The 25,587-nt window shown below is 39.5% G+C and overlaps 2 protein-coding genes across 2 annotated transcripts in view; one reads left to right on the top strand and one right to left on the bottom strand.

Annotated features, from left to right (window-relative positions):
• Positions 1-407: 407 nt before the first annotated feature.
• rps3a (ribosomal protein S3A) lies at positions 408-3,877 on the bottom strand. Its single transcript, XM_044115699.1, has 6 exons — positions 3,726-3,877; positions 3,162-3,265; positions 2,238-2,425; positions 979-1,187; positions 768-877; positions 408-577 (listed from the first exon to the last, which is right to left on the bottom strand). The coding sequence occupies exons 1-6, from the start codon at positions 3,785-3,787 to the stop codon at positions 450-452; spliced, it is 801 nt and encodes a 266-aa protein (XP_043971634.1). The 5' UTR covers positions 3,788-3,877; the 3' UTR covers positions 408-449.
• Positions 3,878-9,108: 5,231 nt separating this feature from the next.
• lrba (LPS responsive beige-like anchor protein) overlaps positions 9,109-25,587 on the top strand; it is a 218,394-nt gene continuing 201,915 nt past the window's right edge. Inside the window, exon 1 of the mRNA XM_044113800.1 lies at positions 9,109-10,001. Within this exon, the coding sequence (XP_043969735.1) occupies positions 9,825-10,001 (177 nt within the window). The 5' untranslated portion in view covers positions 9,109-9,824. The remainder of the gene's footprint in view (positions 10,002-25,587) is intronic.

The following is a 25,587-nucleotide window of genomic DNA, read 5'->3' as shown; positions in this document are numbered from 1 at the left end:
TCTGAACATTTCATTAATCCCTCATTTCTCTATTAGAAATGTTTTCTTACAGGGTGCTGCAGCGGCAGAGGGGTTAAGCACAACCCACATATCCAACTGTCACAGGTTTGATTCCCAGCCTAGTGACCTTTGCCCTCCTCTCATTACCCACTTTCCCATCAATTCACTATCAAATAAAAGCCAATAGAGCCAATAAAACCTTAAAAAAATGTTTTCTTAAACAGTTCAGATTTTTTTTTGTGTGTTTTATGGATATAACAAAACAACAAAACCCCAAACCTTTTAAAACTGAACACTATGAATCAAGTTACTGAGAAATTTTTCAGTATGTATTGAATATGAATATGACCTTTTATAAGAACAGACACCAAAATCAGCTCCCTCACAAACACACAACCACAGAGGGGTTTGTTGGTCATTTACATGTTTTATTAAATCTGTTGGGGTTTTCAGACAGTCTCCTGGATGGGGGGCTCATAGCCATCAGCCCTCTCCACCTTGGCTCCAGTGTCGTCCCCAGAAACCTTTGCGGTGGTGGTGGAGCCGCCTTCTCCGTGGAGCTCCATCAGTTTGCCCACTGCAATGAGAAAGAACAAGTTTGTTTCGTTCCCTCCAACCAGTAACGGTGCTGAACCGGGGATGTCTGCATTAGAAAGGAGCATCAGGTGATCTCAATAAGCAGTAATCAGGCAGTCATATGGGACCGAAACAGTCATCACGAGCTCCAGGAGCTCCCACATGGCCGTAAGCAGAGGAAGTGGACCTACATTCAAACTTGGGCTTCTTCAGCATCTTGACCTTGCGGACGTAGACGTCGTGTAGGGGGTAGATAGACTGACACGCCTTCTCTATGTCTTTGCCGACGCTGTCAGGAATCCTGAAACACACCATAAAAAAACAAAATGCGTCAAACATCTTCCACCCAACCATCAGGAGTTCAGCTTCGACTTCCCTCTGCTGCTCAGGATGTGGACTTACAGCTTGTTGACCACTTCCTTCAGGTCGTTTGTCTGGACCTCGCGCGTCATGATCTCCATCATCTTTTTGCGGATCTGGCGGACCTGCTGGTGCTGGGCGTACGACGTCTTCCTGATCTGGTTGGTGCGCTTCTTTGTGAAGCCCACGCAGAAGAGACGCAGGAGGTATCCATCGGTCGTCTTCACGTCCACGTGGGCCTCGATCATGGTCTGAGGAAAAACACCAAGACGCATTCTCAATCTACTGATCAACGCAAATTACAAGACAGCATGGAGTTTAACTCCTACAATCTAAAGATCTATTTACAAGGCTGATCCAGGAAGAAAACACACACATTCCAGTTTCCATGTCAACCAGACTGTACGCGAATCTGAACCCCGAATCAGAGAGCAACCATGACACGTTCACTACAGAAGTTTGTTGCCAATCAACTCTAAAGCACCTGAACAACAATATATGGAACAATAACTAGTAATACTTCATGTCGCATCTCAATGTCTTGCTGTAGCTTCTCTGAACAGCCATGCTCACTGATGCACTAATTAGCCACATCCAGTGTTGACTGGTAACCATTGTTACTGGACTCTGCAACATATATACTCAAACTGGGAAATCAATTTCACAAACTAGAGACAGACCGATCAAACAATATCTGAATCGGTGCCAGTATAGAAAAAAATATCTATATTGGTATTAGTGAGAATGTGGCCGATCCATAACGACAAATCTAATCAGTATAATTCTGTTTTATGCTTTTTTTTTTTTATTATTTTATTTTACATTAGCTGTTCTGCTCCTAATTGCACTGACTGAACAAATTAAAGTTGTTTTTACATGTTTCCCCAATCTTGTGAAGCTAATTTAAGTGTATTTAAGTGTGCTGTACTGGTGCAGAGTTGGCAAATTTATTTGTAATTTGTACATTTATGTCTGTTTTATTTTTTTGTCTCTTTTAGAAACAACTTAAAATCAATCCAGCACAATGTTCTGTATCAGCTGATACTAAATCTTTTATATCGTATCAGAAGTGAAAAACAGGGATCCCTATTGCAAAGCAAAAATCTAAACCAGTGTCAACACTGCCCTAAAACTAAACCAATTCATCTTCCATTCTTGTTCAGGCTCACAAACGACTAATTTATATTTATATATAAAAATTAAATAAAAAACCCCCAGAATAACTACAGAACCAAACATCATCTGAAAAGCTCACCACGGCTTAACAAAGAAGCCACTTCCTGCTCCATATTGAACATTACCTGCCACTTCTTGACCATGGAGCACATCTTGTCGCGGGTCAGATCCATGCCATGGAAGTTGGTGAGGCAGTTCTTGCCCTGAACGTCCTCGGTGACCAGCTTGAACTTGCGGAAGGCCACCTCGTCGTTCTGCAGGTCAGCCAAGCTCACCTCGAACACGCGTCCCTTCAGTCCATCAGAGGCAATCCCTGACAAACAAAGAGGAGCGTCAAGAGTTCAGACGATATGAAGAGGAGCAGAGATTCAGTCTTATCCTGACTGGACTAGAGTGCGGTCCCATTTTTGATGCCCTTTAGGTGTCAAAAGTGGGATCTTTTTTAGTTCCCACCATGGAAATTCCTCATGAGTTAAAGCCACAAAGATCAACTCTCTTTACAAAAAGATAAAATAAAGAGGTCTGAGGAATATTAGGTTAGCAAATTGAACATATATAACAGTACACCTTTCAAAATGGATATTTTGTTCAATCTTTTGTGTCCAGTGGTTGGTGTAAGCTAAGCTGAACCACATGCTACTGTGCAACCTGCTGTTCTAACACAACCATTTTCTGTATCTTTGTATTTTTTGTAATACATTGTTCATCTAAATCATTATTATTCTGTTTGTTATGTAAAAACAGAAGATAGTAATGGGGAAATTTGAATATACAGCTTGCAAAAAGTATGTGTTCTACTAACCAAGAACGATTTAGAACTAAGTAATTTTCACATTTCAAAAGTAGCTAAGAGTATTACAGAATCATTTAATTCCAACAATATCTGTGCATGTAAAGCTGACAAATACTGACTTATTTTCTATTACCAATATCTTTGCTGGAAAACACAAGGAAACTATTGTGACTAACTGTTAGCTGTACATTTGTCTTCCCTGTAGGGAAAAATGGTTACATATTAAAGTGTCCCCGGGTACAGAATGCAGACTTACTGGTTCCCTGAGTCCTGGTGACCAAGGTTTTGCCAATGTTGCGGATGTTGAACATGGCTGGTGCCTTCACATCGTACCAGTCCTTCTTAGAGAACGGGTCCACACTGTGGACAAGAAACAGTTTTTAGCTTCAAACTTCTTCAGCACTCTCTAGTGATTCTGAAATGTAATTCAGCTTAACGGGGAGCTCTTTCAATTGGTCTGGAGCTAAACTGTGCTGCAGGCAGCTAGCTCATCGCTTAACACAGCCCTGCTATACTTGAGCAGCTTTGGCAAATATCGTTGCAGTAGCTGACTACGGAGAAACACCGAACTCTACCCTTTCTTTAGACATACTGAAGTCTCTGCGCGTTGTGTAAGCGGTAGAAAGTCGCATTAAAAAGTTCTGCTAGAGAGCGTGTTTGAGCTCCATACACAGACAGAGGCCGGCAGCGACAGGACCAGCGTCTCACCTCTACCATCTGTTTAATATCAACTTCATCCGTCACATTTCTCTCGCCAAAACAACAACGGTGAGAAGCAGAACACCTATTCCGTGTATCCGTAAAATAATTTTTAACTTACATCTTCTTTTTGGCACCTTTTTTGCCGCCTTTGGTCAGCCTCTTATTCTTGCCGACTGCCATGTTGGCTACAGGGAGCGAAAGAGGAGGAAACAAGAAATATCGCGAGAGTTAAGGAGAACATCAAGCCGAGGACGTGACTCTTGAATATCGCGTGTTCTGGTCATTCTGTGGGCTCCCTCTGCTGGTTAAGGCTGTTTACAAAAATAATATCTGTGCGGTCAAATTTTAGAATTTTAAAGTGAGCTTTCTTTAAATGAAAAATAATTTTAGTAATCAATGAAAAATATCAGTCATGTTAGCTAACATGTTTAGATTCCATTATTTTTATTGTAATTATTTCATAGCCTCCAAAACAACCTTTAAAACAACCTTTAAAGTATAGGTTTTGTTTATTCAAATGATGACAAATGAATAATAACAACGGAAATACAGCTATTAAAATTAATGCAGGTAAAATCTCAGAGTTGTTGCTATCTTGGGCCTATAACAATATAATGTTATGGTTATATTATATTTTAAGTTCCTCATTTTCTTCCATTTGATGATTTTGGCCTCCAACTATGAAAACCCCTAAATCAGTTTATCAGAAAATTTTATTGTTAATCTGGAAATATTGACCTGCTAAATATTCAAATGGTTGTCTATGGCAGAGATGTGTTTGAATCATTTTGTAAGGTTCTCAACCTGAAATCAAAAACTGAACCAAATTGGCCCATCAGAACAGACACCTAATGCAGATGGGGAATTTTTATAGTTACTTAGATTCCCAAAATAAATTCTGCATAAGAAGAAAAAATGCTAGGTACAAACCAAAGCATCCATCTGTTATTTATTTAATTGGATAGGAACACAAGAAAACAACAACTTTTCCTCAAAAATGTACTGGACACACCCAATAATGAAACCTGGCTAAGCACACATTAAATACAGGTGACCCATACTCAATGATTGTTGATGAGAATAGACAAATACTACACAATTAATGCCCAAAATCTGGGAATTCTTACGCCTTTCATTTAAAATGCAAATGTGAGAGGGTCTTTTTTAGTTAATTGAAAAATTGCATGTTTTTTTAAATTAGTTATTGTAAATTTTTATTTATCTATTTGTTTATTTCAAATTTTTTTGTTGCCTGACACAAGTTCTGTCAGCTTTAACAATTTGGTAGACTTGGCAAGAAACTTGCGAACTCCGGCTTTCTAGATTTTAGATTAGGAAAGTTTGCCAGTCAGGCTGCAGTGTCGTCATGAGCTTTGCTACCTTTGTCCTTGGAAGAAGCAGGGCAGCTTTTCGTCATGCAACACGTACGCACACCCAGACACACACACATACACAAACACACACACACGCCCACACAAATACACGCACATGTTTGCACGGCTATCTTTGTGTGGACATTCCATTGACTTCCATTCATTTCTACAGCCTAAACCTTACCCTTACCTTTACTCTAACCCTAACCATTACATACTTAACCCTAACCCTAACCAAAACTCAATTCAAACCTTAGTCCTAAATCTGACCCCTGACCAAAACAGACACACATACAGAGATGATGCTTGGCTGTCTGGAGCCTTTGGCCTTTTCAGCTATCTGTCTTCTTAGTAATTATGTAAAAAGTAGAAAAGGAAAACTTGAGAAGTCCATTTTTGAGTTTGAGTTTTCGTTGGTAAATTTGATAAGAATCTACTAGTACATACCATATGAGTTTTATTTTTTTAAATCTAAATTTTGAAATAATCACATTTCCTGTGATGCTCTTATTTATTGTTATTTTCGGTAATAACAGAAATGACAATTGAATCGAAGTATCAATCTATTGATTAGATCAATAGGGAAGACTGTATTAAAACATTCAAAATCAGTTTATTAAACCAACTTAAACTATATGAAAAAGTACACAATAAAAAAAATATTCTGCACAGACTTCACAGAAATAGGATAAAATTGTAAATTCAAAATAATGTTTCTTTTAAAATATTTGTAGTAAAAGTGATTAAAATGACAGTTATCGTCGGACATGGCAATATCACAAGCTTTCAACAGGTGTAACTAGTTTCTTTGCATTAACAGGTCAAACAGGCCCGTTGAGTGTCTCCGCCCCGGCTTCTACAGTGACCCTGCTAGGAATGTTGACTGTTGGTAAAGTGCCTCCAGCTACCAATTCTGGAAATACAAGTAAAAGCAAGCAATCCCATAAAATATGAACAAATAAAACACATGTACCCTCCTTAGCTCTGTAACGTTTTGTTTTTACCAGCTCTGAGCGGTTTACAAGATGTAGCAAAGATAAAAATGAAATGCCAACAACAGCTCAAATAACTGCTTACTAAAATGAAGTCTGAGTTCAGCTGAAATATTTTATGTTAAGGTAGAAAAATCAACAGCTTGGATCCATTCTGTGTTGCATCAGACTCAAGTTATAGTGGGGATGGAAGATATTTTCTCCCCACTATTTGTACTGACCAGGCTGTGTTTAAAGGCCACACAGTGTTGATACTGACCATGCCACCCACCTTATGTCCTTATTGTACATCACAAAACTCCAATAATCTCAGCCTGCTTTCTGAATCACAACAAGATGAGATGTTGAATCTACCAGGAACTTTGGCAGGTCTGAAGGCAAAAGGTTGCTCAACGGGTCCCTGATAACACATTTCTAACCCAGTGGTGGTTGAGTGTATCAAGTGGGTTCTGGTTCTGTTCTTAGTGTGTTCTATGGCCTGAGAGATCACAGATATTTTTTCTGCTTTTGAAATATTTATATTTGATATTTTACATTTCTACTTTAAAGGGGCTTTAAAGAGCCAGTATTATGTGTTTTCCGGGCACATTGTATCAATGAACTATGCTACTTTCAGTTGTTTGAAAAATGCTACCTATATTAAATATGACCTAAATAAAATTTGATTTTGTAATTTAGTGCCTTATACAGTATATTGGGCTTGTGTCTCTTTAAAAACTCCTGCTTTTTCTGAAACCCCACCCTCAGGAAGTCATCACAACATGGCTCCTCTATTAACCCTTTAACAATGTGTTTATCAGTGTTGGACTGAGAACTAGCTCACAGTTCCACCTGGTGTTTGCTAATTGCTGCTGGCTAGTCTGAAGGAGCTGAGTGAGGGAGTCACGGGGGAGTGCGTCTCTGTGAGGCAGAAACTCGGAAACTGCGGCTCAGAAGAGAAGTAGCACGCCGAAGGCGGGGCTAGGTCCAGCCAGGCGTTTTGCACAGCTGAATGGTTGCCACGGGAGACTAAAGGACTTCTCATGCATGAAATAATCAAAGCAACACTCCATGTGTGTCTTTGATGAGAGGAAAACATTATAAAAGTGGAAAAAAAAGAAAAAAAAAGGTCAGTTTTACATAATAATGTCACGCTAATAATATATGCTGTTGGAGCCAGTCAGTTGATGTGAGAATATTAAATCAAAAAGCGAGGCCTGTCCCCGGTGGGTGCTGCTGAGGGCTTCCATGGCTCCCAGAGTGCCTGTGGGAACGGCTCCGGCGTACAGGGAGGTCAGCGGCAGCAGTGACATCAGCTGGCTCTGTGGAAACGTTCCAGCCTCTTCGTCCCCACTGCAGGGTGAATTTGAAGTCAGCAGAGCAGACTGACACAGGGGAAGATGGATTTAGAGCATTTATTACCACAGCTCCGACCGAACGCAATTAGAATTTGTTCGTGATGCAATCACAGAGTTGGATGAAAGTGGGACCCCTCCTCTAACCGGTTCTTCAAATATCTCACGTGTCAGGGGGTTATGGTGATGGAGGTGATATGAAAAGGCAAGCAAAGCAGAGCTGTCACTTTGCATCAGTGTCTGGTCTGCAGAGCCTCGGGATGGAGACATCTCTCCATGTGCTGTTGTGGAAACAAACTCTTTTCTGTTTTTTTTATTGATTTCTTTAAACCACAAAGCTGTTTGTTGCTCCCGTCTAACGAATTATTTAACGTTTGTAGCTTTCATCTGTGTTGTATGATTGCGTGGTTAATGGAAATGCAACTAATGACACAAATCTGGCCTGCTAGCACCAGTAATGGATGTAGATGGAGACTTTTTTATTTTAATTACAAAGAAATTAAAATCTTTTTAATAACCATTCTTTTTGCATTCCAGTGACATTTACTCAAAAACAGTCAAATCTACTCTAGTTAAATTAAAAAACTTAGCTAAATATAACAAACATGGTCCAAAAATAACTCAAACCCTGTTTTCAAAGTTGAAACTTTTTTCTTTTGAGTTTTTTTTTTTACCCAAATTATGGGAGCTAATAATTTAGCTCCCTGCAGGATGTGGATCCATCCTGCAGATCAACATCAACCTTGAGACTTTTGTTACGCACAAGCGGACGCACAAATGTCCAGATTGCTAATTTAAATGTGATTGTTTAATTTTTTGTTGTTGTTTGTTTTACTTTTTGCAGCCATGGGAGTTTTGCTGTTTTTTCTTTTTTCTTTTACCAGGATAAAACCCCACTGAGATTAAAAACCTCTTTTTCAATGTAGTCCTGGACGTGAGGCAGCAACGACACAAAATAAATTACACAGTTGAAAAAAAATGTCAAGTTGTCAAAAACATTGTTATTGAATCTGCCCCAAGAACATTTAGTTTGAATGTAAAAGCACTAAACGAGAGGAATTCAGTCAATCTCAAAGTTTCTTGTGGCAACTTTCAAGAAGAGGGAGCAGAATGAACTAAAGCTTTATTACCCAATTCAATCTCGGATTGAAAAAAAAAATCGAAAAAAAAAGGAACGATGTGATCTCCGATTTTCATATTCATCAGAACTCAGGTGGCAGTGTTTTGGGTCAGCTAGAGGCTTTTTATCTGCATTTTCTGGACTTCCTGCTAGTAAAGAATTTCTCCAGCCTTGAAGCTAAAATGAAACTGTTAATGGAAACTGCTGAAATGCTTTTTTTTTTTTAACTTCGTGCAAAAAAGAGACCCTGGGCTACTCTACACTTTTCTGTTAAAAAAATATTTTTCTCTTCTGCTATTCAATTCTAATTTTCTGAGAAAATGAAGTTTAAATCTCTGTTATCAATAAGATATAATCATCAAAATTAATGTCTGGAATATTTCAGTCTGTGTTTACTGACTTCTTGTATTTTATGGATTTATTTTTTAAAAATCTGAATTACATTAAAAAGCCAGATTTATTGAGATCGACCAGTTTTGTCAAGGTCGTATGACTATATACACAAGCACCAGCAATTTGCTCGCTTGTCCGGTGGACAGAGAGAACAGTTCTGGTTTTGTTTATTGTTTCTCAAATGATCCTGAGCAGAGGCTGAGGCTAGGAGTGAAAATGCCAAGAAATGAGGGATTATTAATTGAACTGCAGCATTCTGAGAAGCCACCTGAGCGGCTCACCTGCCTCAGAGCTGAATAGACGTTGGTCTGTACGGCGCATGCGCCGTTCACTCTAGGGCTCCACTGTCATGGCGGTGACGAACTGAAGCTACCGGGGCAGATCAGGAAGCAAACCCAGCGCAGTTCGCTCAACCTTGTCGTTTTACCGAGTCTCCGGAGCTTCCCGGGCAGCGCCGAGCACACATCCGTCTGCGACCCGCTTCTTCGGAGCCGGACATAGGACTTCTCCCCTCCTTTGTTGGGAGTTTTCGGTTGTGAGTGTCAAGTGAGTGCACTCGGAGACAGCAGCAACTTCCACAGCTGAAGGGGAGAAATTAAAGTAACCGTGTCCAGAGGAGAGAGCTGGTGGAGCGGGAGGACGGCTGGCTGCTTGCTGCCTGCGGTGTGTGTGTGCTTTCTTCACGGCTTTAATCGCATCAATTAATCCGTGGGGTTATCAAATTACGGAGCGAGCAGGACAGAGAGTGACTGGAAGAGCGGTGACATTTCCGACCAGCACCACATTCCCCCGTTGCTCCCTTTTTACAGCGTCCCTCAAAAACTACTTTAAATGGGAAGAAAAGGGCTCTGAGTATGTGTCTCTAGACTGGTCACAACTCATCTGAAGGGGGAGACAGTAGAACCGCAATACCCTCCGACCCCTCGACGTCGGCTGCTCCCTCGCCATTGGAGGTGAACAGGTGCCTTACCTGTGAACGCCACCTGTCCCGTCCTTCCTTAGCAAATGGCTAGCGCAGAGGCGGCGGAGCCAGGTGATGGAAAGGACGGGCGAGCGGGCGCCATGCAGCTCTACCCCGCGGTCCCCATCAGGGGGATCAGGATGAAGTTCGCCGTGCTGGCTGGCCTGGTGGAAGTTGGAGAAGTTTCCAACCGAGACATCGTGGAGACCGTGTTCAACTTGGTAAGCTGATTATGGGAGCTCAGGACAGGCCGTGGACAGACCTGTCTCCCTGACCTCACACTCTGCTAGTGTGCCGTCCCGCTGAAATCTTGATTTATGTCATGGCAATTTCTTCTTTTGCATGCCTTTTAACATTACGTTACATTGAAACGGTATTTTATAAAGTAAAAAGCGATTCCTAATTGGATGTAGGTGTTTCAGGGTTGCTTAGTTCCTGTCTTTCACTGCTTAAGACTGCTCTAAGTCAGTCATAACACATTTTGCTGGATGATATTGTCAAAGAAGTTATTGCGATTTCGAGACCTATTTTAAGTAATATCGTGGTAATGGTATAATAATGCAAGAACACATTCTCAAAGATGTATAAACTTTCAATTCTATTTAACATTTAGCTGGAAGACATTTTAAATATCCCCCAAAAAATAAAACAGAAACAAATAAATAAAATGAATTATGAATTCCTTAGAAGAAAAGTGATAGTTGAGACCAAAGCACCAGATTGTCATGCAGTTTTTGGTAGAAAAAGTGAGAGAGGAGGATCACCTGTACAGATGGACCTGATATTTTAGCTGCACAAACCGAGACGGACATTGTTAATTACTGCATATGGACGATATTAAATGTGTTAACTTTAACAGAACACCGTTGTTTATTGTGGTGCCATGTTTTCTGCTTCCATGTTGCTGTGGTACAGTTATGTTGATGAAGGCTGTCGAGGGCTGTCTTGGTCTGCCTGATCAGAAGTCATAAACTTGCTGGCTTCTTAAAGTTTACTCCACTCCTGAGGAGTTTCAGCTGATGCAGGATCAATATGTGGACTCTAAAAGGACACGCCAATTTAATAGGTTCAAAATTATTCAATAAAATTGATGCGAAAGCAAAGGATTGCACCTGAAAAAGGCAGTATAGAAACTTTCAAATGACTAAAAAGTTTCAGATCCATACGATGTTTAGCAAACAAGATTTCTGATGAGATTTTATGCATCTCAGTGGTTAAAATAAATGTCAGTCATATACAGTTCAAAGGTGACGTTTGTTACTGTTTTCACAAGAGAAAATTCTGCCACGAAACAAAAAAGCTTGTTTTGCTTACAGTATTTTCAATATAAAAGGGAATTTCTGAAATGTTTTTGATGAAAGGTAGACCTTGTGCAGTGAACTAAGCCTGTGCTCACACATCCACTCTCTTGACTGTTTAAACTTAGGTGGTGGAAAACATTATGTAGCCGAATAGTTGATTTAAAATTCCTATCAATCTTCTGGAAAATCTGAATTATTTTATTCCCGCCCAAAACCTCAACTGTAATGCCCACCTCTGTTGCTAATAGCAATGAAATACTAAAGAAAACAGAATGTGTAATGACTGAAAAAAGTACAACTCTATGTGTATTGCACCTTTTCTAAAAAATGTTTTTCACATATATGTTAAAGCTGTCAAAAACAACCAATCAGAGCCAGGAGGAGGGTTTTAGCGCTGTTAATCAACCTCAAGTTCTCGCTGCTCAAAATACTAACGATGGGGAAACAACTTATCGCTAAAGGAAAATCTTTTATGCACCATAATTGGTGGGCATGTTAACTAGCCTTAGCATTCAAGATATTCAAGAGGAGGGAGGATAAGCAGCATCACACTGAGAGTTACTGACAGCACTTAGACCTGCCTCCTGGCTCTGATTGGCTGCTTCTAGTTAGCACAGGAAAAAAGTAGAGGAGCTTGATCCATTCTCCCCCCCATAGATTGTCTTATACCAAACTGTAAAAAGTAAAAAAAAATTTTTACACATACATCAGAAGTAATGATGAACCAGAAACATTGTGAGCATACATGACAAATGTTACATTTGTCAGTTTTTAAATGCTAATGAAATCTACATTTGTAGCATATTATAAATATTGATGAAAATTTTAATCGAGACCCATTGTTCATAAGTGTAATGACAAAAATGTGAATTGTTGATGCCTGTATCCCTTTGCGGTGCGCCTCCTGCTGGCCTGGGAGTCATAATGCTTATGCTTTGGGAGAAATCTGCATTTCATACTCCTGACATATTTTACAGTTCAGTTGAAGTGGATTTTACTTTTCAGAACAGCAGCAGAGGACTGCTTCACATACCAGGAGGAACTACAGGTTAGATTAGAGAAACTTCTGCAGATGTTTTGTGTGGCCAGTTGCTGCAGGTGCCCTCAGGTCACCAATCGGGTAATTCTTTGTGTCTGATAGCGAGCTGTAAAGCCACCTTACACCACGTGCATGAGAACGAATGAATGGAGCTCTCCACAATCAGGAAGAGTGGCGTTTAGGGACGGAGCATGCTCAAACAGAGTTTCCGCTGCCGAGGTGGGAGGAGAGGTGAAGGTGGAACCTGCAGAACTGCTTTGTCACCGTTTGCCAAACAATGAAGCCCTTTAGAGAGGGAGCATCATCCTCCATGTCTGTAGTCATTAAGCGAACTGCGACTCCCACTGACAAATGAATCACAGGCAGTTGTCTTCAAGTGGCTGTGGCCTCATTATGACAAGAGGTGTGCCGTTATTACAGCATGAAAACATAAAATACCAGGTTTAGTCATTTACATTATTACTCATTTGCATTATCAGCATGTGAGCTTTGAGTGGCTGTGGTAGTATATGCCTTTACTTAAAGTTCATTTTCCATGCGCATTGTGTAGATTTTTGAAAAAATTATTTTATTGAGTTTAGGTATGGGGGGTGTAGAATCTGCGGACAAACATGCGCCAATGGTGGGGGGGGGTAACACTATGTAATGTGTTTTGAGGCAGTTGACCAAAATCCCGGACGATTTTGAAATTCCCCCCAGACATTTTTTTAGGTCTGAAAAGGACATGTCCGGGAAAAAGAGGACGTCTATTTCTATTCCAAAATTTCTATTCCAAAGCTGTTAATCAAATCAGAACAAAAGTTCTCCAGCTACTTTTAATTTGTTTTATTGCTTATTTTGACAGGTTTACATGAATTTCACCTTTGTTGTTTCTAATCTATTCCACACAAGATATGATAAAAATGTAAACTTGGAAGTATAGAAGAGGTTGTCCTGTCTGAGCTCTGCTGGGACTCAATGTAATTCCTGTACAAATAAACATTTGTAGGGACCGTCATTCAAAAATATCATAAATCATGTCACGTTGTGAAATAACCTTCCATGCCTTTCCTCTTGTCTCTGTTCACTGTGTTCACCTTTTTTTGGATCCTTCCTGCTTTGTTTCCTCCTCTACATGCATGCTTTGTTGCATCATACTTTCTCTGTAAGTTATTTTTGTGTGAGGCTCACCACAGCGGTAGTTCTCATGACTTGACACTTGGGCTGAGGTCCAAACATCAGGAGACAAATTCATTAGACAGCTGGCTCTGTTTGTGCTTGGAGTCAGTGATTTGGTGACCATAGAAGAAGAATCAGTGTTTCTACCTCTTTATAAATTTATCTTCTTTCTCTGCCGTTTGCAAAGAAAAATTTCAAACGTCAAAAGTCAAAAGTTCTCCACTTTTTAAACCCAAATTTCAGTTATACCTAAAAGCTGAAATTAATCACTATTTCTGAGGTTTGTCTGGCAATTTTTCAACTTTTCAAACTCAAAGATTTTCTTGTGTTTTTTTTTGTTTTTTTTTTGCAGAAAATTTCTGAAATATTGAAAATTTTATATATTATTTTTCTAGCAAATGTTTGACTTCTCAAGGTCAGAAAGCAATAGAATGACGGTAAAATAATGAAGAACTTAGCTTTAACCCCAGAAGCGGCACACTATCGCCGCACCTCGGTTCTGCTTCACCTGGATTCGAACGGCTCTGCGGTTCCGTCTTCCACAGCGTCTTGTCTAACGTGCCACCGGCTCAGGTGTTGCCTAACGAAGACCCATCCCAGTTCTGCCCAACCCGCCTCCAGCTTCATCAAGCTGAGTAAACAGAAACACCCCTGTACAATATTTACCATCTTCTGTTGTTACAAAAACATTGAATTAAAATCATTAAATACATCATATCTAAAGATTATACTGGACTCTGTCAGCAGTTAGTGAACTGTTTCCCTGCTCTAACAAAACTACTGATTTAACTCTACAGCAGATGACTGGTATAGATGGAAAAGGTTGCCACCAGTTCTGAGGGCGTGTGTGCCCTACTTTACTCTACTACCTAGTTTGTCATTGTTCAGATGTGGCTCAGAAGAAAAAAAAAAATCATACACCACACATGTTCAGCTAAAAATAAACCAAGGAAAACGGCTCCCAGTGCAGGTATTTCAAGTCAGTCCTAACTTTGGAGAAAAATCGATTGGGCTTCTTGTTGTTGGGGAGTGCATTTCTCTGGCCAGTAGAGTTATGAAAGGCAGGTTTAAGGGTACACATTCAATTTGTTTAGGCCACATGTGATGTAAATGGCACCCACAGGGTCACAGGAAGTAGGCCTGCTTTGTTTTGGTTTGGTGTAGTTAACTGAAGCTCTGAATGAGGAAAGCTGTAGGGAGGGGGTCAGTCTATGTTGGGTTGTGTGCTGTAAGCATTTCTGAATGACCGATCCACCTGTGGACGTTGTTGGTTGATACAGAGGCAGATTGAACCACAGTTGGTGTCAATATCTGTGGTTCACTACATCAACATGCTCAATCTGTTCTTCTCCGGGATAGATAGTATGAGGATATTAAGGCGGCAAATAGCGATTTTATTAATTGAGAAATCAGATAAAAAAACATTGTCATAAAGCGTCAATTCCATATCGCCCTCTCCCACTGTTTGGACATAAATGACAGTCCATAAAGAGACCCAGTACAGTTAGCAGAGCAGGCCAATATGGATGCTGTGCGACCTCTGACCTTTCAGGCCGTTGAACAGGTCAGTTGTGCCAACAAGATGTCCTTCATTACCTTAAATAAATATTTAGTTTGTTGATGTTCTTCAGGTAAAACAAAGTTTTATTAGCAGTACCAGATCTTCCAGCTGCAGCGCCCCCCTGGAGCTCCATGTGAGGCGAGGCGCCCTCAACCACAGCCTTGTAGGGTATAGGTAGCGTTTGTTTCAGTTTCTTCAGAAAGTGCTAGAGGCCTGTGAAGAACAGCATGCCTGCATCTCAGAGGTTTCTGGTGAAACAAAAGAAGAAGGCGACAGTTGTGATGTGGACTGTTTACACTGATTCTGTTTTAATACCAGATGACAAAAGTGGTGTCTTCAGGGCAGCACTGTGCTAAAACACCTTTCAGAAGAACTCCTAAGTTCTGCTTACACATATTAAAACCAAAACATGTTGATTTTCATCAAAGTTTTGAACTAAACATGAACGGATTAACGTTTTAAGTGTTTCTGACACTTAAATCATCAACGTCTGATGATTTCCCTCAGACGTTGAGCCAGAGTTGAGGAAGTTCTTATTGAAAGTTGTAAAACTAGTGTGGTGCTGTTTGAAGTTAGCAGTATAAGCTAATTGCTGCATTCTCTGTATTCAGACAGGAAGGCTCAAACTAACAAACTCTTCAGCAGTGTTTGTGGTTCAATGAGATGGAAAAGGTCAGAGCTGCAAAAGGCAGTTCACATTTCTGAACTACAGTTAGAAATGTGCAGGCATGAATCTGCCTTCACAGTTTCATGTGAAGGCGGTCATGTTGATGAGGAGCTCAGGGTTAGTGAGGAACAGCCCACTCAACAAGATGGTTCTATTTTGTTTTTTCAACTTGAAATATTTCATGTGATCATCAAATCTGTGCTGAGTGATAGGAAAGAATGAAAGTATTCATTAAAATCAGACTTGATCTCTGTCAATTCAGATTTTTTTTTTGCAATATGCAGCTTTAGTTAAAAGTCAGATAATTAGCATATTAACTGTCATCATGTTGCATCCTTGCATATTCATTTCCTTCCTTCATAGTTTGATGTACATACTTATTTCAGTTTATTTCATTTTACATTAAAATTTGTATTAACTTTATTTGTGTATATCTTTTTTAATATTTAAATTACTTGCAATTTCACACTTGTGTTATAAATTTACTTATATTTGCTATATACTTTATACTGCTATATATTTTGGATATACTTTGGATGGGAGGAGCCTGTCCATAGATAACCAATTTCCCTTTGGGAATCAATAAAGTATATTCTGATTCTGATTTATTTTTTGTGGCCATCAATAGTTATGGGTTATGATTGAATCTGCTCTCGTACACAGTTCTGTAACATTTTCAGAAAAGAGACGCTGAATGTGAAATTTTAGAATTCCTAATTGTACCTTCTGAACCATTTGAAAGTTTATTTTTACGTGTTTGACAAGGTAGTCAACCTATTGTTTTTGTCAGTTTATTTATTTATTTCGTTGACTATTTTACTCCTAATTGAACTGACTGAATAAATTAAAGTTGTTTTTACATGTTTCAAGCTTATGATGATGTTGGTGGATGTAAATGTGATACACTGGTTCAGCGTTATAAAATAAATGTGTAATTCACTATATTTATGTCTGTTTTTTTAAAAAAGAAGAAACATCTTAAGTAAATTCAGCTCTGTTTTTCTTTAGTCTCAGAAATCAGTATCGTGAGTGAAAACAATATCTTTGCAGTCTTACCATGAACACGATGGTCAGTGTGTCCCGCCCACATATAATAAACAATCAGATGTGGGTGGGAGCCTCTGAGACGGGGTTTAAAGGTGTGGGGTGTGTTGGCCACTGGGTGGACCCTCCACAACCCACACACTCCAGTGAAATGGAATAAAGGGAGCTCACTGTTGTGCAACTCTGAACACTCCTGAAGCTTTTCTGCTCTGTGCCAGGGGAGAAACCACAGCTGTCAACAAAAATGGTTTCCACTCTGACTGATCTGTGGCTACGCAGTCACACTTGCAAATCAGCACAACATATTCTTTATTTACTTTTTCTCAATTTCTAGCATTTTCATCAGCTAAAGTGGCTCCTCTGTTAGTCTGGACCCCAACTTTCACAAATAATATCAAAGTTCCATAAAGCTTTTGATTAGTTTTTTTGTATTAAATATGTGAAATGCTTCCAAACTGGTCACATGTCCTTACCTGTTTCATCCAGAATTTTCACGTCACATCCTTTTTTATTTTTAAGCAGTTATGAAGCACGGTGAAGAAACCTGAAACCGCTGCTGCGCAAGTTACTCAACAGGTTGTTGCTAGGTAACCAAAGAGTGAATGAGTTAATTGATGCCTCTGGCCTTCTTTAGCGGTTGAGTGGATAACATCTTTCCTCTGCTTACATCCCCCAGAATGCTGTGGGGTTCAGAACAATGATTGAATATTCTATCAGATGTATTATCAGCTGATATTGATCACATGTCTATTACAATATATATTCTTGATTTACAGTCCAGTTCTTCTCAGGATCTTGTTGCTTGGTTACCACAGCACCTTTCTATTGGTTCCTTACTGCTGCAGAACTGGATCTGCAGCTCCTAAGATGGAGAAAATGTTCACATGCTGCTTAACTAGACCTGGTCATAATGTTATGCCTGATCAGTTGATGTTTGCTTTGTACTCAGATTTGATTAGATGCTAGGTAACCAAAGAGTGAATGAGTTAATTGATTGGTCTATTTAATTCAAAACTATTCAGTCGCTATCTTACTTGAAACAGCAGTTATGTAGTTTAGACGTATCAATGGAGAAAAACACTCAGGATTTTTCATCTTTTTGATTTCCTCCTTGTGTTTTCTAGATGAATGACTCGTATTGTGAGCTATTTTTAAAGTTTCATATTTGTGTTACTGTTTGCAGCATGTGTTTGGCTGCTGTGATGTTAACTCAGATGACCCTCCTCCTGATGCAGGGTTGAATCGCTGCAAGCCGACCGCTTCCTTTGCTTCTTTAAATATCTTGCTTCTTGAATGTAGCGCATCTCTGAAGCAGCGTTGAGCAATAATCTAGGTTTACTGTTTTTAATTAATTAATTTATTTTTTTACATTTTACTGGAATTACAAAGACATGTTCATTCTTTAAAATTAGACATAGTTTTTGAAATAGAGATAATGAATTATGATTTGAAATGTGGCTGCCAAATGGATGATCAGAGGATTGACAGATTCGTTCACACACACTCCGTCAGCGGTGAAGGAACGTGGGATCAGAGCGGTGTGTGTTTGTGTGTGTGGTGTTCCTTTAGACGTTCTCTGCCCTCTGTGGCAACACCAGAGCAGTCTAATCTGACTCTTGAATGAACTGCTATCTGTTTCTTTTTATCTGCAGCATCAGTCCAGCTTCACAGTCACTCCTCTTCCTCCACAGAGGAAAACATGAAAGCATCTGGTGTTTTAGGCCTAACTGCTTCTCTTGCTCTGTAGTTGGGATGTGTCCCCCTCTGCCTGATGGGATGAAGACTTATTTATGGTAGAAGGAGAGGAGAATCAGCTGAGCAACAATTAAAACCCAGTCTGAAGTAGAAATCTGCAAATCACTGACTTTAAGGTGTGTTTGTGCAGCATAAGAACCAAAGTGGTCCTATAGTGTGTGTTGAAAGGAAATTTCATGTGTACAGAACTTTGGCGATATTCTGATATCAACAAAACAACATTTCGTAATGGCGGCATTTTCATTAAATAAGAAATGAGATTAAAATCACATATGAATAAATTTGTTAAACATGCTGTGCCATCATCCCCTACCACTTCCTGTGGTCTTCTTTGTCGTTTCTGCCAGTAATAGCATCCCGTGTCAATCACATGATGCAAAAAAAGTGTTTCCATTGTGTTTGCCGATTACAGATTTTTAAAAAGCCTGGCCTGTTGATTCTGATTTTGACAGATACCATTTTTTTTGTCTAAAATGTTGCTAAATGCAGCAATAAAGTTGCTGAGTTGGCAACAGTAGGTAACTATTGTTAACTGAATGTCCAGACATGACCTGGTGGGGCGGTCTGCCAGTCAAACCTCTCTCACAGGAGAGCAGAAGAGGACAGTGGTTGGTTTTTAGACCCCTGCTGAAGCAGATAAGATTGGCTTCACGTGTATCAGCCGATCATCGATCTCCCAAAATTAAGAAAATATGCTCTGATAAATTGACCGGTGAATAAATTGGTGGACCACATTTCAATGGTTCTGAAGTTGGATTTTTCATGAAAGCTCAGGCTCTCTGACTTAACCTCCATCTCTCCATCAAAGCAGTGCTTTGTGTGTTTTAACTTGCAAATATAACTGAATTCAAATGTGTATTCAGAGCAAACAGCTATAAAACCTTCAGCCTGCTGCTGCTCCCCACCCCCAGTCTACCCATATTGGGCTGCGTTACTGTTCTCAGCCACTCCTGAGCTCCTTTGTTGAGCAGGATTTTAGGAGTAGCAGCGGAAGCTCCAGTGACAGCTCAGGATAAACCACAGGAAGGAACTACTGCTGACCACTTCCTGGATCTCATTCCAGGATTTCCCCAATTTTTCAACACTTGATATGTAGGCATGATGTTAATTTCAGGTTTGCGGTTCCGAAAAGGTTTACTGTAAAGCACTACCGCAGCACAAGATTTCAGGCTTGAGGCGACAGAATTTAATAATAAGTGAATAATACAGGAAGGCATGTTCTGATAATGAATTATTGTTTTCATGTGGATTGTTTACATCTATTTAAAGATTTCTATTTTGGGTTCCTTAAGCTGAAGAGCGAATCATGTCATAAATTATTGAAGCCTTTAAATGTGTTCTGCTGAAGATGTTATCCTGTGATAAGTTGTTCCTCCACCATTAGCACATTTGGCAGCGAGTACATCAGGGTGATTGACAGCACTAAGACCCTCCTCCTCGTCCTCATTGGTTGTTTTTGGTCGGGAGCGGTGAATTTCTTCAGATGGCAGTAGTAGTTTATTGAGGAGGTGGAGGAGATTGATCTTTTCACTGATTATCTGTCTCATATCATACTTGTTATGACATAGTGACAGAACATATTCTTTATGAAAGTTAATACTACAGCTTTAAGAACCGTACCAAAGTACATAATTCCTCACTGTGTCAGATAAACGTTCCTCAAAAGTGTTTGTCTCCTGTGGATGCTAAAACCGGATCGTGGAAGCAGATTAAAACACGGCAACAAACTTCTGACCAACCACATAACACTTGGCACAGAGCTCTGTGGAACCAGTTCGTTGCCTCTGGTCTTCTGGTGTCCAGTTTGGCAGGCTGTATTCAATCCACTGGTTATTACACTCATAGTGAACAGTTGACTCTGTAGACATTGACTGATGTGAGGACGTTATGCTTCTGGACTTGACCAAGTTAAATGAATGTTTGTTCTGTCTGATAAGGTGGAAGACTTTGAGGCTTCTGTTGTTTAGGTGTGTGGATGAAGTCAGTGGACCTATTAAAAACTGTTTATGTCTGCTAACATACGCAGAGTTGTACATTTTCACTCACTGTTATATGAACATAGCTAAATCTTTTACATGGATCCTTTCACATGCAGCCATTTCCCCTGGCTGGCAGGGAGGGTCTTCATGTCTGAAGTCTTATTGCGGTCCTCCATGGACCAGGTCAGGATGAAATTCCTCACTAATGACTAATCCTTATCTCTTCCCTTTTTCACTTCCCTAGTCCAGATGCTCTACTAGTGCCTTACATGTTCAGCCACTAGTAAACAAACAAAAAAAAGATATGATCTTCGCTCTGGTCCACATCTCAAGAAAAACCAACTCTTCCACTTCCTGCTCTTTGCATTAATAAAAGCTGTACTAATTTCCCTCAATGCCAAAGTCGTCTTTTCTCAGAGGACGACCTGTTTCTGTAGCTTGATTGAGTATTTTTAATTCTCTACATATTGAGGATTAAAATGAGTTAAACTTGCTTGAGCTAAGTGACGGCCTCTGGGCTGAGCCTTGGTCTAATGAGGGCCGTTTCCGCAGAGGCCTTTTCCTTTTGTTGACAATGGCAGCCAGCCTTCAGTTTAAACTAGATGGGGTGATAGTGTGTGTGTGTATTAACGCGATCGGATCCTCTGTTGGTTCCCCTGATATAGCAGGGGAACCAACTGTTTAGTCTTCATGATAATTAATTTTGGTTTACAGGTGTTGCTAGACTTTTTAATACAATTGAGCATAATCTTATTCTGTTTGTCAGATCTATAGAACATAATAAAGTTTTGGCTACAGCCAAGAAAGCTTTCATGTCAGATGTTTGAATCTTCCTTTGCTGGCTTGTCAAAATGGAAGAAGAGAAAAATCTGATGATTAATAAGAGGTGGAAAATGGCACCCACCAGCTGCATTTCCATTTCAAATATGTGCAAAACTTTGTCGATATTCTGCTAATGTCGACAAAAGCACAATCTTGCAGTTGCAGTGTTTCCATTAAATAAGAAACGCAATTAAAATCACACATGAATAATTTTGTTCATGTAATAATTCTTCAGTCATGCCTCGCTACCATTCTCCGACTACTTCCTGTCGTCTTCTTCGACGTTTCTGCCAGTAGTGACATCTGGTTGTTTGTGTGATGTGAAAAAGATATTACTATATCAATTTTATAAAATACACAGATTTGAGTAGAGCTGAAAATCCACCTCATCTTAGCCAAAAAAAGATTTTTATCAAAAGAGTTTTTTCAAAATTGCAGTTTTTCCGGGGCGTGCCGTGGTGGCGTCGGGGATAGCGTGACTTGTGTTTGAGTTCTCGACGCAGCCGTCGCGGGTTCAACTCCTGGACCCAACAATATTTGCCGCATGTCTTCCCCTTTTACATTCCCCCTTTTCTGTCAGCCTACTTTCATATAAGGGACACTACAGCCCACAAAAGACCCCGAGGAGGGGTAAAAAAAAAAAAAAGTTGCTGTATTTCCAGTAAGCAATTACGAAATTACGAAAATTCATTTTCGTAATTCCATTTTGCACAATTGTTTGATTGAAGGAAGCGCAGCGACTGTTGCACAACTAATTCAAATTGATTTGCAATTCTAGAGAAATTTTATTCTAAAACGTAGATGAATTAATAGTTGTGCAATCTGTGACATCATTAAAAATGGTCACCTTTGGTTTGAAGGATGCAATAATTGAACTGGTGTTGTATTTCTATCATTGGAGCTAAATTAAAGCGTGCCTTCCATCATATACTGAGCTTCCTGTCTGCTGGAGCTGTTTCTCCTCAAACCATGAGTGTCTATTAGTGAGATTGATATTTGGATATTGTCATATCACGACTCATGTGTTGAGTCTCTGCTCATGCAGAGCACAGTCTCTTATGGATGAATAAACTAAACTGTGTTAAGTTTGACAGGATGGCTTGTTAAAATAATTTCACTTAAGAGAGCTGTTGAAAATGTAGGCCAGCGGTGAGCAGCACAGCCACTCTGCCACCATGAGAGGTTTCTTCCTTTAATTCACATTAACATGAATGCGGTCATTCTGGCTTGTTACATAAGCTGCCATTTAAAGTCCTCATGTCTTTAGTCCTAATTTACTGAATTGCTTGTTTCTTTCATGCAGAATTAAATTTTAATATCTTTGTACTAAGCTGAAAACTACAAAATCTCTTCAAACCTTCCACAGTGGCTCTTTATGTTACAAATAATTAAAGGGGACTTACACAAATTACACAAATCCAAAATTCGCTTTGGATGTTTTTGTTCCGTCTGAGTCTGTACTGCTTCTAAAATCAGTCCAAGAACTAAAAAGAACCATCCATCCTTTTTCTGGAAGCAAGTTAATGTTTGTTGGTGTCTGGAAAACGAGCCATTTTAAAAGCCTCCTGATTTTTAAATTGCTGCTGCTGAATCCTCCATGCTTGTTCAGAATGCTCCACTTCTGCTTCTGGGTCTGACTCAGTCAAACATTCACCTTTGTGCGTCTGTTTACAGTCATTTTGTGAGTGCGAACATTGAATTGGGGGGGGAGGAAAAGGGGCATAGTCAGCAGCAGCTTATTTGCATAAAAGGGACAGAGGCCTAAAACAGTTAATTCTGAAAGGAGCTCAGAACCTGGTCACTGGCAGCAGTGACCAGGTGAAGTCTCCTTATCAGAGAATGACTTTGTGCAAAAATGTAATACGTTTTCTCTATGCCATAGACCAGGGGTCCCCAAAGTGGGTCCTCAAGGGCCGACATCCTGCATGTTTTAGTTCTCTCCCTGGTTTAACGCAGCTGGATCCAATGATGGCTCATTACAAGGCCTAAGAAGAACATTGACATGATGAGGAGGTTACTACCACCAGGGAGAGAACTAAAACATGCAGGATGCCGGCGCCTGAGGATCGACTTTGGGCACCAGCGCCATAGACCAACCCTCACCTGTTGAAAAGATGCATAATAGATCCCCTTTAAGAAACAACCAATGTATTTAAATCTAGATGCAACACATGCAGACTGTAGCAGACCTTAAGTTTTTTTCTTCTTTTCAATAACTGCATTGAATTTACACTACAGAATGACTAACAGTAGGAACAATCTGTGTTTAGATCCATTTCTTATGAGTTTGGATTTTTTTTTTTTTTTTTTACAATTTCAATCTTTCATGGAAAAAGTATTTTTAGTAGGCTTTTTCTTACTTTTATTTTTTTAAGATTTAACATTAGCTGCTCCTTAGCTGGATCTGTTTAGCTGGACTGAAGTGAAGAATGACTCTTTGGACTGTCGAGGCTGCAGACGGCTGGTCAGGAGGAATTCAGAGCCTTCCTAGGAATTCCAGCCATTTTCAACACAGAGTCACATTCAAGTCCTGTTGCATTGTCATGGTCTCAGTCAGGCTGTGCATTTAAATTTCACATGATTAGAAATGACTCTATGGCAGGATAACTCTGCTTATTATTCTGCGGCTATTTCTCATTTCACATTAAAACGCTTTTAGTTTCATCAAAGATGAAAAGATTTTTTATTTTTTAAATTCAACATATTTGTGTAAATAGGCAAAATATTTATTAATGTAATTGTGTTATACCTCAAGTATTAATTAGTTGTAGGTGGGCTAGTTTAGCACCTGCTTCTTGTTCATTTATAATATCCCATTTTCACTCAGTCTGAAGGCTGAATATCTGTTCTGGTTTCATATGTCTAAGTAGACATCATAAGTGTGCAGCAACAAGCTAACACAGTTTGACTGGTTTATCTCTCAGATAAAGTAAACTCACAGTTCATGTGTGATTCGTTCGGCCTATCAGCAGCCTTTGTTGTTCTCCATGGAGACGAGAGAAGCTTGTTGTGCCGCGTGTTTCAGCCCAGTGGGTGCTGAGCCGCTCAGCCATGATTAATTCAGGCAGACCTGTGGAGAGGAGCGCCAGGCAGGGTTACCCGGAGATCTGGTGTCTGGCTGCCAGGATCACAATGCCGTCAATGAAGGACACCAGGCTGCAGCACCTGGAGAACGGCAAACATGCACGGGACCCCCTAATACTGAAACGGCCGCAATTATTAATATCATCAGATCGACATGACTGGATTTATTGTTTTAAATTGCTAAAGTTTTTACTCTGTTAGTTTCTTGGAGCTTTTTCATGTCAGGCTGTGTGGAACTGTAATATTCTGTTTTAGGGACGCAAGTTATCAATTGATGAATTAATGTAAAGGTGATTGAGCTTAACGTCATCTTTCCATACATACATTTACAACGTTATTAGCCATATTTACAAAATGTACCAAAACAGGAATCTACTAGGTTGCTATGATGGCGTATCAGGACCAATGTAGATATAAAAATAAGATTATATTTCTGCCAGGAAAAACATTTAAAAAAAAATATATATATATATATATATATATTTAGAAAAAGTTGGAAATTTCTGAAAGTTGAAAATTTGCTATAGAAAAGTTTGACTTTTCAAACTCAGGAGTTTTTTTTCTTGAAAATTTCTGGGATTAATCTCAATGTGAGTTTTTTTCTTTTTGAAAAGTTTTAACTTTTGTTTTTACCTTAACCGTTTGTTGTTTTTCAGATTCATGTAATGAATTCAAATATGGGTGACAAGCCTATACAAAGCAAGTGAGATTAATGAGACAGATATATTTGTGTCAGTGGTGAATAAGGGTACACGATCCACATTTTTCACTACCGATACCGATATCTGATTTTTAGTATCAGCTGATACGATACGTTAGAGAAAACGGGGCTGAATTGACTTCCGATGTTTCTTCTTTTTAAAAAAAACAAAACAAAAAAAAAACATAAATGTACTGAATTGCAAATTTATTTGATAAAACTGCACCACTGCAGCACACTTAAACAGACAAGTAGCTTTGCAAGCTTGGTCAAACATGTAAAAACAACTGTAATTTGTTCAAGTAGTGCAATTAGGAGTAGAACAGCAAATGTTAAATAAATACTAAACTGACAAAAATAGGTTGACCACCATGGTCAAACATGTAAAAATAAACCGCAACAAAGCTTCTTTTCAAATGGCTCAGAAAATGAAGTAAGGAATTCTGAAAGTAATGTAAAATGCATAATAAATCACAATGTAACTCAGAGCACAAAGCATAGAATTACAGTGTATAGATGTGACCTACTCAGTGAGGATGGGGCAAATTGTCACTGATACCCAATCTGAAATTTTTTTCATTATGAGGACAAATGCAGATATCGATGTCGGTGCATCTCTAGAAGCAGGAGGGTCAGGTTTCTGCACACACTCCCTCACACCATGAGAAAGTGTCCCAAGGTCATGGAGCAGTTCATC

This window comes from Gambusia affinis, linkage group LG04 (assembly GCF_019740435.1).
Source record: "Gambusia affinis linkage group LG04, SWU_Gaff_1.0, whole genome shotgun sequence".
Lineage (NCBI taxonomy): Eukaryota > Metazoa > Chordata > Actinopteri > Cyprinodontiformes > Poeciliidae > Gambusia > Gambusia affinis.
Note: the sequence above shows the minus strand (reverse complement) of the source record. Positions and strands in the feature narration are given on the sequence as shown.

Excerpts from the sequence above, each read along its gene's own strand:
- rps3a (XM_044115699.1), bottom strand. The coding sequence starts at position 3,787 with ATGGCAGTCGGCAAGAATAAGAGGCTGACCAAAGGCGGCAAAAAAGGT. Across the intron at positions 3,266-3,725 it reads AAAGGTGCCAAAAAGAAGAT|TGTGGACCCGTTCTCTAAGA; the intron begins GTAAGTTAAAAA and ends TCTTGTCCACAG. Across the intron at positions 878-978 it reads AAGGAAGTGGTCAACAAGCT|GATTCCTGACAGCGTCGGCA; the intron begins GTAAGTCCACAT and ends GGTGTGTTTCAG.